General features: G+C 44.2%; 1 protein-coding gene and 1 long non-coding RNA gene across 2 annotated transcripts; both read left to right on the top strand.

The window, feature by feature from the left end:
- The first annotated feature begins 3,098 nt into the window (after positions 1-3,098).
- LOC149982835 (uncharacterized) lies at positions 3,099-6,962 on the top strand. The gene is made up of 2 exons (XR_016496627.1): positions 3,099-6,322; positions 6,449-6,962. It is a non-coding gene; the product is annotated as an uncharacterized LOC149982835 (long non-coding RNA).
- Positions 6,963-7,553: 591 nt separating this feature from the next.
- Positions 7,554-12,307, top strand: LOC110525798 (uncharacterized). Its single transcript, XM_021606229.3, has 6 exons — positions 7,554-7,860; positions 9,317-9,459; positions 9,666-9,730; positions 10,273-10,383; positions 10,840-10,941; positions 11,670-12,307. The coding sequence occupies exons 1-6, from the start codon at positions 7,627-7,629 to the stop codon at positions 12,026-12,028; spliced, it is 1,014 nt and encodes a 337-aa protein (XP_021461904.3). The 5' UTR covers positions 7,554-7,626; the 3' UTR covers positions 12,029-12,307.
- The last annotated feature ends 460 nt before the right edge of the window (positions 12,308-12,767 follow it).

Below are 12,767 nucleotides of genomic sequence, written 5' to 3'. Positions count from 1 at the left end.
TTGGACAAATCTGGGTTTGGCAGTCGGACTACCATATGGTGAAGCGTTTCCACTGCTCCCGAGTCCAATGGCGGTGAGTTTTACACCACTCCAGCCGACGCTTGGCATTGTGCATGGTGATCTTAGGCTTGTGTGTTGCTGCTCAGCCATGGAAACCCATTTCATGAAGCTCCCAACGAACAGTTCTTATGCTGACGTTGCTTCCAGAGGCAGTTTGAAACTCGGTAGTGAGTGTTGCAACCGAGGACAGACGATTTTTACTTGCTATGCGCTTTAGCACTCGCCGGTCCCATTCTGTGAGCTTGTGTGGCCTACCACTTCACAGCTAAGCCGTTGTTGCTCCTAGATGTTTCCACTTCACAATAACAGCACTTACAGTTGACCGGGGCAACTCTAACAGGGCAGAACTTTTGTTGGAAAGGTTGCATCCTATGACGGTGCCACGTTGAAAGTCACTGAGCTGTTCAGTAAGACTATTCAACTGCCAATTTTTGTCTATGGAGATTGTATGGCTGTGTGCTCGATTTTATACACCTGTCAGCAACAGGTATGGCTGAAAAGACGCCTCAAGTCCTCAACTGGCAGCTTCATTAAATAGTACCTGCAAAACACCAGTCTCAACATCAACAGTGAAGAGGCGACTCCGGGATGCTGGCCTTCCTCTGTCCATCCAGCATCTGTATTCTTTTGACCATCTTAATCTTTTCTTTTTATTGGCCAGTGAGATATGGCTTTTTCTTTGCAACTCTGACAAGAAGGTCAGCATCCTGGAGTCGCCTCTTCACTGTTGACATTGAGACTGGTTTTGCGGGTACTATTTAATGAAGCTGCCAGTTGAGGACTTGTGAGATGTCTGTTTCTCAAGGTGCCATGCCAAACTAGACACTCTAATCTTCTTGCTCAGTTGTGCACCGGGGCCTCCCACTCTTTTTATTCTGGTTAGAGACAGTAGTACACATAGCGTTTTACGAGATCTTCAGTTTCTTGGCTATTTCTCACATGGAATAGCCTTCATTTCCCAGAACAAGAACAGACTGATGAGTTTCAGAAGAAAGTGCTTTGTTTCTGTCCATTTTGATCCTGTAACAGAACCCACAAATGCTGATGCTCCAGATACTCAACTAGTCTAAAGAAGGCCAGTTTTATTGTTTCTTTAATCAGCACCACAGTTTTCAGCTGTGCTAGCATAATTGCGAAAGGGTTTTCTAATGATCAATTAGCCTTCTAAAATTGTAAACTTGGATTACCTAACACAACGTGCCATTGGAACACAGGAGTGATACGCATATATATATATCACATTTTCAATTACATTTACGAAGTTAAATGATCTTCTTGGCCTTCCTTTGATACAGAGTTCTGGAGGGCAGATAGCGTGTCCCCGATGATGCGTTGGGCTGACAGCACCACCCTCTGGAGAGCCATGCAGTTGAGGGCGGTGCAGTTGCCGTACCTGACGGTGATGCAACCCAACAGAATGCACTCAATGGTGCATCTGTAGAACTTTGAGGGTCTTAGGGGCCATGCCAAATTTCTTCAGGCACCTGAGCTTGTAGAGGCGCTGTTTCACCTTCACCACAGTGTCAGTGTGATGAGACCATTTCAGGTCCTCAGTGAAGTGTATGCAGTGGAACTTTTGACCGTATCTACTGCAGCCCTGTAGATGAGGATGGGGGCATGTTCCCTCGGTCTCCTGTAGTCCACAATCAGCTCCTTTTGTTGATGTTAAGGGAGAGGTTATTTTCCTGGCACCACTCCACCAGGGCTATGACCTCCATGTAGTCTGTTTTGTCATAGTTGGTAATCAGGCCTACCGCTGTCGCGTCACCAGCAAACTTGATGATTGAGTTGGAGTCCTCTGTGGCCAAGCAGTCATGGGTGAACAGGGAGTACAGGAGGGGGCTGAGCGCACACACCCCTGGGCGGCTCCCGTGTTGACGATTTGCATGGCGGATGTGTTGTTGCCTTCCCTCAGCACCTGTGGTCGTCTCGTCAGTAAATCTAGGACCCAGTTGCACAGGGAAGAGTTCAGATCCAAGGTCCCGAGCTTAGTGATGAGCTTGGAGGGCACTAGGGTGTTAAAAGCTGAGCTATAGTCGATGAACAACATTCACACACAGCGCATTTGGAAAGTATACAGATCCCTTGACTTTTTCCACATTGTTACGTTACAGCCTTATTCTAAACTTGATTACATTTTTATCAATCTACACAATAACCCAAAATGGGTCAAACAGTTTTTTAGAAATGTTTGCAAATGTATAACATTTAAAAAAAAAAACAGATATCCCTTTACTCAGTACTTTGTTGAAGCACCTTTTGCAGCGATTGCAGCCTCAAGTCTTCTTGGGTATGACGCTACAAGCTTGGCACACCTGTATTTGGGGAGTTTCTCCCATTCTTCTCTGCAGTTCCTCTCAAGCTCTGTCAGGTCTCTCTAGAGATTTTCAATCGGGCTCTGGCTGGGCCACTCAAGGACTTGTCCCAAAGCCACTCCTGCGTTGTTTTGGCTGTGTGCTTAGGGCCGTTGTCCTGTTGGAAGGTGAACCTTCGACCCAGTGGCTATTGTTTTCCTTGAAGCGGGGAAAAAAGGTCTTTAGCTTGTCTGGGAGTGAAGTGTCGTGTCCGCGACCTGGCTGCTTTTCCTTTTATAATCCTTGATTGTAAAAGTCCCTGCCAAATGCGTCTCATGTTGTGACTCCTCTTTGTCCCTGTACTGTCTTTTTGCCTCAGGTGGTCTGTTTATACTCATCCAGACCTTGCCACGGGTGCTTCCTGTTTTAATTCCTGCCTATAGTCAGGGAGGAGCGGCAAAGGAGGGCTTTGTATTCATCTGCACATGAATAGATGTGTACATAATACTGCAGTGTAAATGTGTTGCTCTCTACTCCTTTTAATTTTCTGGAATACACTGCGACCATGTACACTACCTATACATCTTGACAAGACCTTATAGTTCATTTCAATACTTACTCAATGACGCCGGAAGAAATGGCAGCAGCGCCTAACCCATTGTGCTATTGTGTTATTATTCATGTTACTTGTAACTTATTTTGTACATAATGTTTCTGCCACCGTATCTTACGGCAAAAAAAGAGCTTCTGGATATCAGGACAGCGATCACTCACCTCGGATTAGACAAAGATGTTTTCTTCAACAAGCAGGACGCACAGGATTTACTTCAAACACCCGACAAGGCCAACATCCCCGTCATTGGCAAGAGAAAGAGACGCAGGTACAGAGGACACAGAGCGGGGTGCCTCGTAAGGATCTGCAGATGGCGAGTGGGAAAGCTGCCGTTACCGTCAATATTACTTGCCAACGTGCAATCAGTGGACAATAACTTAGACGAGGTACGATCACGAATATCCTACCAACGGGACATCAGAAACTGTAACATCTTATGTTTCACGGAATAGTGGCTGAATGATGACATGGATATTCAGCTAGCAGGACACTCTGCACCGGCAAGATAGAACAGCACACTCCGGTAAGACGAAGGGGGGGGGGGGGGGGGGGTCTGTGCATATTTGTAAACAACGGCTGGTGCACGAAATCTAAGAAAGTCTCTAGATTTTGCTCGCCTGAAGTAAAGTTATGATAAACTGTAGACCACACTATTTGCCAAGAGTTTTTATCCACACTTTACGTGGCTGTTAATTTACCACCACAGACAGATGCTGGCACTAAGACCTTGCTCAATCAGCTGTATCAGGAAACCGCTCACCCAGAGGCGTCACTCCTAGTGGCCGGGGGATTTTAATGCAGGGAAACATCAGTTTTACCTAATTTCTATCAACATGTTGATGTGCAACCAGAGGGAAAAAAATACTAGATCACCTGTACTCCACATACAAAGCTCTCCCTTGCATTCCATTTGGTAAATCTGACCACAATTCTATCCTCCTGATTCCTGCTTACATGCAAAAATTAAAGCAGGAAGCACCAGTGGCTCGGTCTATAAAAAAAGTTGTCAGATGAAGCAGATGCAAAACTACTGTTTTGTCAGCACAGACTGGAACTGGTTCCTGGATTCTTCCGATGGCATTGAGTACATGACATCAGTCACTGGCTTTATCAATAAGTGCATCAAGGATGTCGTCCCCACAGTGACTGTACGAACATACCAGAAGCCATGGATTACAGACAACATTCACACTGAGCTAAAGGGTAGAGCTGCCATTTTCAAGGTGCAGGACTCTAACCCGGAAGCTTATAAGAAATCCTGCTATGCCCACCAACGAACCATCAAACAGGCAAAGCGCCAATACAGGGCTAAGATTGAATCGTACTACACCGGCTCCGACGCACGTCTTATGTGGCAGAGGTTTAAACTATTACAGACTACAAGGGGAAGCATAGCCACGAGCTGCCCAGGGACATGAGCCTACCAGACGATTAACTCGCGTTGAGGCAAGCAACACTAAGGCATGCATGAGAGCATCAGCTGTTCCGGACGACTGTTATCACACTCTCCATAGCCAACGTGAGTAAGACCTTTAAACAAGTCAACGTTCACAACATATCCCTGATTGAGTCTGTAATACCAACATGTTTCAAGCAGACCACCAGTCCATGTGCCCATGAACACTAAGGCAACCTGCCTAAATGACTACAGACCCGTAGCACTCTTGTCGGTAGCCATGAATTGCTTTGAAAGGCTGGTAATGGCTCACATTAACACCATTATCCCAGAAACCCTAGACCCACTCCAATTTGCATACCGCCCAAACAGATCCACAGATGATGCAATCTCTATTGCACTCCACACTGCCCTTTCCCATCTGGACAAAAGGAACACCTACATGAGAATGCTATTCATTGACTAGAGCTCAGCGTTCAACCCCATAGTACCCTCAAAGCTCATCACTAAGCTAAGGATCCTGAGACTAAACACTTCCCTCTGCAACTGGATCCTGGACTTCCTGACGGGCTGCCCCCAAGTGGTGAGGTTAGGTAGCAACACATCCGCCACGCTGATCCTCAACACGGGGGCCCCTCAGGGGTGTGTGCTCAGTCCCCTCCTGTACTCCCTTTTCACCGATGACTGCATGGCCAAGCATGACTCCAACACCATCATTAAGTTTTCCAACGACACAACAGTGGTAGGCTTGATCACTGACAACGACGAGACAGCCTATAGGGAGGAGGTCAGAGACTTGGCCAGGTAGTGCCAGAATAACAGCCTATCCCTCAACATAATCAAGATTAAGGAGATGATTGAACTACAGGAAAAGGAGGACCGAGGACCCATTCTCATCGAAGGGGCTGTAGAGGAGCAGGTTGAGAGCTTCAAGTTCCTTGGTGTCCACATCACCAACAAACTAGAATGGTACAAACACACCAAGACAGTTGTGAAGATGGCACGACAAAGCCAGTTCCCCCTCAGGAAACGTAAAAAATTTGGCATGGGTCCTCAGATCCTCAAAAGGTTCTACAGCTGCAACATCGAGAGCATCACTGCCTGGTACGGCAACTACTCGGTCTCCGACCGCAAGGCACTACAGAGGGTAGTGCGTACATGGCCCAGAATATCACTGGGACTAAGCTGCCTGCCATCCAGGACCTCTACACCAGGCGGTGTCAGAGGAAGGCCCAAAAAATTGTCAACGACCACAGCCACCCCCAGTCATAGAATGTTCTCTCTACTACCGCATGGCAAGCGGTACCGGAGCGCCAAGTCTAGGACCAAAAGACTTCTCAACATTTTTACCCCCAAGCCATAAGACTCCTGAACAAGTAATCAAATGGCTACCCGGACTATTTGCATTGTCCTGCCCCCCCAAACCCTGCTGCTACTCTGTTTATCATATTTGCATAGTCACTTTAACCATACCTACATATACATACTACCTCAATTAGTGTTATCTATTGTTCACTTAATAACTATTTTTTACTTAATTGCACTGTTGGTTAGGGCCGGTAAGTAAGCATTTCACTGTAAGGTTCGGCGCACGTGACAAACTTTGATTTGACCATGATGGTAAGCACCCTGAAACCTGCCGTGACTGCCTCCTGTGACCAGACTCTACTGTCGTGTCGACCTCTGAGGGAGAGACCAGAAGCAGATACAGAGTTCTATTCAGTAAGTCAAATGATTAAAGTCATTTGCTTTGTCAGTGTTTTTATAGTATCATCACCCGTACCAATCCCACCATCAATCTCTCCAGTCAGACACAAAAAAAAGACTGATAGATCAGTTAACCCACCCTCTCTTTCTCTCAGCGAGGACTAGGAGGAGATTAGAAGCCTCATAACTGGAGACCTTTAAGAAACATGCAGTGTCTCAACTTCCTCCCACAATACCACTTTGGGGACCTGGGTATGATATAGTTAATGTACTTCTCTCACCTTTTACCATCTAATGAAACTATCTTAAAACGGAATGAGTTATTTCGTACTGGGAGAGCATTCACTCCTGTAAATATCTTCTCTCTTTCTGTTTCAGATCGGTGTCCTGATGAGTAAAGGAAATGACAGACAACAGGCTTAAGTCTAAGCCACCTGATCAACAGAATCACCCATCACTGGGACTGTTCTAACCTTCTTAACGTGTTGAATTGTGTTACAGTATATTCAATTATTTTACTGTACAATGCATTTAGTTGCTTGATACTTATTATTACTACTAAACAAACATTGTTACTGTATGTAATTTTGTTCTACAATTAATTCAAGTCTTAAACAGTAACTTCTATGTGTTTCATTACAACTGTTTATGGTGAATGAGAGACCCCACCAGAATATGACCCTTCAGAGTTCCATGTAGCCTACCGATCAGAAGGAACACGCTCCGCTCACCAAAAGTCAAGCTATGGGCAAGGGGCAGCATTTCTGCCACTCCCCGGTGACACAGAAATCATGTACTTCATGCTTAACTGTTCAACTTAATAGACAGCCATATCAAGGTCGATATGTCTTATTGAAATGGAAAATAAATTGAAACTGGAGGAAATAGAAATCTGTTTACTTGCTACCTGTTTCAGTATTTTATTCAAAGTTTCCATGTAGCCCTCACCCTGAATGAGTTTATTGGTTCCTAGTGGTCAGCACATTTGTCTCATTTGGCATAAAATTGTGACAAAGCTAGGGCACAACAAAACATTTAAAAGAGAAGCTCTTTTGTTTTGGGACCAAGGCAGTTGGTTGCCAGGTAACTCAAGAGAAAGTGTAAGACCCCCTCATGTGCACAGAAACCAAACCAAGAGCTGCATCCCTCTTCATCCTGCAATGTTGTTTTTACTGTAGTCCCATTCCAAACCAGACACAATGTACATGCTATTGATCATCTAAGTAATTATTTAGATTGTTGCTACATGTAACAAAAGTTCCTTCAAACAAAAGCAATTGAGGCCCTTTTCACCATAATGTGGATGTTATCATTTAGCTGGTATCCAGGCTGTCCGTTTGTATTCATTCAAGGACAATAGTCCCAAACAGAAGCTTCTATTTAGAGTGCTCTGGTCCCTAGCTAATAGATGGTGTCTCCTCAGTCAGGGAGGGGACATCCATTCAGAGTTATATAAGACAAGTCTGGAAATGAATGCTGATTTAGCCCTCCATTTACCCATTCAAGCATTGAAGCATGTTGAAAGCCTCCCCTCTTCCTCCTCCACATTGCCCCTTATGCAACAGTGTTTTTGTCTAAGCCTCCGGGAGGCATATGCCCCAGCAGTAGACGTGTTCTGCTCTATCTGTACTGTACGATCGTCCTCAGTGTCTCTGCTCCATCTCTCTCTACCTCTCTCTATGGCTGTTCAGCTGGTTGTAGCTCTCCTGGCTCTAGCCTCTCTGAGTGCTGCATCTGCACCGGACTGTAAAGAACTGGTCAAACCCCTGGTACTGGAGGACCATACCGAGGTAAGTTGTGATCATAATACTAAATATATTTTGGACCTAATGAATACGTCTCAGATGACACTCTACTCCCTATCCGGCAAACCTACTATGGACAGTGACAGATGCTGTGAAGTATTTATTAGGATCTGCAATTTACTCTTCCTGGGGTTTCCAAAATAGGAAACACAAATAAAATAAATAATATATAGCACATTTACATTACAATTTAACCATTCAGCGGACGCTCCCATCCAGAGCAACCCACAAGCTAGTTCATTCATATTAAGATGGTGAGACAAGCACATACCACAGTCATATCCCAATCACGTATCACATACATAATGCAAAATACAACACAAAATGCATATAAATGTCTGTGTTTTCACAGTTCCCGTCATGCTGTAAGGTGTTCTTTTATCTGTTATTTGAGTCTGGTTTTATTGCTAGCTTGAGTTACCTGCTGTGGCAGAGTTCCATGTAGTCACGGCTCTATTTAATACGGTGTTTCCCAGCCTCTGTTCTGGAACTGGGGACTGTGAAGAGACCTCTGGTTGGATGTCTTGTGCTATGCCGATGAGTGTCCGAACTGTGTGCCAACTGCTTCAACAGACAGTTTGGTACCTTCAACACCTCGCACAAAGACCAATCGTGATGCAGTCAATCTCTCCTCAACTTTGAGCCAGGAGAGATTGACATGCATGTCATTCGTACTCCGTGTACATCAAAGTGCAATACGTGCTGCTCTGTTTTGCACCAACTGCAATTTGCCTAATTCCTTCTTTGCTGCACCTGACCACAACTGGACAGTAGTGGAGGTGTGACAAAACTAGGGTCTGGTTGACTGAGATAGAGAAAGCAGAGCAATGCCTTACCATAGACAGACCTCATCCCATTTTAGTAACCGTTCAGTCATAATTATGTTTTGACCATCAAAGCTTGCCATCTAGGTTGACACCCAGCAGTTGTCTCCTCAACTTGCTCAATAGCCACATTCAATAATAGATCCAGATGAGGATTAGGGTTTTGAGTGATTTGTCCCAAAAATTATGCTTTTAGTTTGAGACGTTTAGGACCAGCTTATTGTTAGTTACCTTAAACGTAAGTTATTTTACTGTTGCAGCCGACGTGTATACTGTTGAGTCGTCAGAGTACATAGACACATAGGCTTTATTCAAGGAAAGTCATTAGTAAACACCAAAAACAATAAATGGTCCAAGCCGGCTGCCCTGTGGTACTCCACACTCAAACGAATTTGCATTAGAAAGGCTTCCATTAAAGAAAACATTGTGTCTTCTATTGGATAGGCAACTGTACATCCATGATAAGGCAAGGGATGTTAATCCATAACACCTACACATTTTCTTTTTACTATACTACCCTTGTGTTTCTTCCAACTTCAAAATGGTCCATATTGGTATAGGATGAGGCAATTAGATGGTATGAAACTCATGTTTTTTTCCTTGTCTGTGACTGGCAGCTCTATGGCAAATGGGTGTATGTGATGGGGTCTGCGGATCATTTATTCTTCCAAAATGCTTTGGGGACTCTGAAAAGCTCCTGGATAGACCTGTCGGCTACATCGGACCATAAAGTAGTCACCCTAAGATGGGGAGACCGCATGTAAGTCTGGCTATATTGTGGATATGAATGCAGACTTTAGTGAATGTCATAGTAGTTTGGAAAGGGCTTTATTAAATATCAGGAAAGTATGTGCAATGGTAGACATTTCATTTGACCTTTCTCTGAAAGCAAAGACAATGTTTCAAATTGGCACCTAAGCAATGAATCATACAACATGCTAACACTTTTTTCAAAATGTCCATCAGTGATGGAAAATGCATCGTGGGTACAACACATGCTACCATCTCCGGCACCACTTCCACAGTACACAGTAAGTGACCTGTGCTCTACTAGCCTGGTTGCCATATCTGTCTGTGCTTTAGCCAACACCCTCCCCTGGCGTTGTTATGCCAAATAGGACATCGGCAAAGGAGCAAGTTGGCTGAAGCAGAAACAATCTGGCAACCTGGCTAGTGCTCTACATCTGAGGGATGAAAACATTTAGCTGCTCAATAAGAGAGGGCCTTTATCCACTTAACTATTAATGTGTATATTGCCATGTTATGTCTTCACTGTATGTCATCGTATGCCTGTAAAGATAAATAATATGTACTGTTACTGTATTTTATAGTCTGGTATTTTTTACTTGGAAATTACATGGTAATCATGTAGCAATAGTAATAATAATTTCGTTTTATTTTCTTTGGTATTCACTGAAACAAGCACCAAAACGTAACCTGCCATTTGGTACAAGGTACTTACCAAGTGTGTTGAATGTGTACTGTAACAGCTGAAGCAGGACAGAAAAAAAAGCGTTACCAAATGTCCTAATCATAATGGACAAGGCATTTATTTTATTTTGTGGATCCACAGTTCATTTGTCTGAACACAAAGGCCAGTACCTGGAGACCTGCCCTGACTGCCTGCTTTGGTCAGACACATCTCGTAATGGAGATGTCACTGGCAGATACCTGCTCCTGTTCAGTAAGTCTGATCAATTCTCAATTGATTTGAGGAAATCCATCCCCAAAATTGTCGGACCCATCTGGATGTGCTTTAACCAATTCCTAACTGCTGGTTCAGTGTCATGACAAATGTATGGCATGACAACGATGGTCAGAGGAGTTGGCTTAAGCACATACAGATCTGGGATTAGGCTAACCCCACTTATTGACATTGATAAATACTAGCAGTTTAGGCATGCTACACTCCAGACAAAGCATTGTGAAAGCCTGGTTGACCCTACATCGACAAGGTGTTAAAACGCTATCTTTCTGTCAAAGGGATCAGTCATTATTTCAGAACCAGCGAGATATATTCAATGCTTTGAAAGACTTAATGGGAGTTGAGCCTTTTGTTGTCTGTTACCAGCCCTTAAAGATTACACCAGCAGGACTGTAGGTCAGCTCACCAGCCTCTCTCTCGTTCTCCCTCTCTCAGCAAGGACAGGGAAAATGGATCACACATACCTGGACACCTATAAGAAACAGGCAGAGTGTCTGAACTTCCCAGAGAAACACCAGACCTACGATGGAAAAACAGGTCAGGGGTTCTCTTTGCTCCTCATCTTTTCATTATCTTTTATGGATGGTAAAAAAAAATCTACAAAATGTGAAACTTTAAATGTATATTGTGCAGACAGAGAAAGCAATGGCCATTCCATTGTCAGGATTGATAGCATGGCCAATGTATTCAACCTTCTCTGACCCATGGTGTTGAATGTTTATCCTTTTAAGCTTGGAAAAGAGATCCTTAAATCTAGACTTCAGTCCAATAAAGCTACGGCAGATATGTGATTTGATGTCAGTTGATCTGTGGCCAATGATCTGGAGCCTTCTTGGAAGGGCACTTCTAATGTAACTTTATGGCACCACTCAAGGGGCTTGAATTTTAGAGCTCTCCCTGTAGATGTTGCGGCGACGTAGCGTCCCCATGAGTGACAGAACACTGAGCCAATCACGGCGCAAATAGATTACATTACCAAACCTTGCGCTCCGTATATTCCGCTGGATGCCCCACCACCACCGAAAGCACTGAGCTAGGCTGAAACACCTGCATTTTGGAGCTGCCTTACTTAACAAGTTTGTATGCGGCTTTATTAACTGAATTATATATTTTTTTTACATTGTTTGCAAACTGATGTGTGACACGTATTCATGCCCAAATAACATGCAAAACAATTAGACCATTTTTTGCTAAACAGGTGGGGCGCCACCTGCCCCGAATGACGGGTCGCCACTGAATATCCTCACACTTTCTCTGTATTTCAGAGCTGTGCCCTGATGACAAGGAGGAGAAGAAGGTGGTGGAGGAGAAGGTGGTGGTGGAGGAGGAGATTATGGAGGAGATTATGGAGGAGAAGCAGCCTACGGAGGAGGAGAAGGCTACGGAGGAGAAGGCTACGGAGGAGGAGAAGGCTACGGAGGAGGAGAAGGCTACAGCGGAGGAGGAGAAGGCTACGGAGGAGGAGAAGGCTACGGAGGAGGAGAAGGCTACGGAGGAGGAGAAGGCTACAGCGGAGGAGAAGGCTACAGAGGAGGAGAAGGCTACAGAGGAGGAGAAGGCTACAGAGGAGGAGAAGGCTACAGAGGAGGAGAAGGCTACAGCGGAGGAGAAGACAACAAAGTGAATAAGAGAACCAGATCCTCACCGTGTTGCCCAACAAAACCTCCCTTTAGTGGAACTTTGATCCCATAACCACTAACCAAATACCACTTGTACTTCCATGCACTTCAAACCATGTCTTACATACTCATGACACATTCTAGGTGCTGTATTGTTAAAAAATGCTAAAGTTTTTACCATGAACTGTGTCTTTTTGCTGTTTATTTGATAACAGTTCAAGGTATCTTAAATAACAAAATATGACTGTTCAAACAAAGACATTTAAATAAACACATTCAACCTTGTAACTTTTTTCCTTTGATGTTATAAGATCTGAATATAATGTAACACTGGGTGTACAATGTACAACTTCCTGTACATATCTAGGTTACTTGGGCTATATTGAGAAGTGAGTTAAAGGAAAATTACACTCAAAAATGTGTTTCATTAGTCCACTGTTGATACGGTCCCAAAATGTTTTGCATGTCAGCAATCAGGTTTTCAAAATACGCATCATACTGTGACTCTTTCTGTATTTTGAAAGTTCTATATCCTGAAAACTTGATTGTTTGAGTGCTTCCGAGTGGCGCAGCATTCTAAGGCACTGTATCTCAGGGCAAGAGGCATCACTACAGTCCCTGGTTCGCTTCCAGGCTGAATCACATCTGGCCGTGAGTCCCAGTCGTCCGTGTTTTGGCCATCTTTGTAAATAAGAATTTGTTCTTAACTGACTTGCCTAATTGGATTAGAAAAATTGCTGACAT

This window comes from Oncorhynchus mykiss, chromosome 6, assembly GCF_057628025.1.
Source record: "Oncorhynchus mykiss isolate SJ-2025 chromosome 6, ASM5762802v1, whole genome shotgun sequence".
Taxonomy (NCBI): domain Eukaryota; kingdom Metazoa; phylum Chordata; class Actinopteri; order Salmoniformes; family Salmonidae; genus Oncorhynchus; species Oncorhynchus mykiss.
The sequence above is the reverse complement of the archived record's forward strand: the minus strand, read 5'-3'. Positions and strand labels throughout refer to the sequence as shown.

Coding starts and splice junctions, on each gene's coding strand:
- LOC110525798 (XM_021606229.3), top strand. CDS start 7,627: ATGCAACAGTGTTTTTGTCTAAGCCTCCGGGAGGCATATGCCCCAGCA. Junction 9,731..10,272: donor CACCACTTCCACAGTACACA/GTAAGTGACCTG, acceptor GTGGATCCACAG/TTCATTTGTCTGAACACAAA. Junction 10,384..10,839: donor CAGATACCTGCTCCTGTTCA/GTAAGTCTGATC, acceptor TCCCTCTCTCAG/CAAGGACAGGGAAAATGGAT.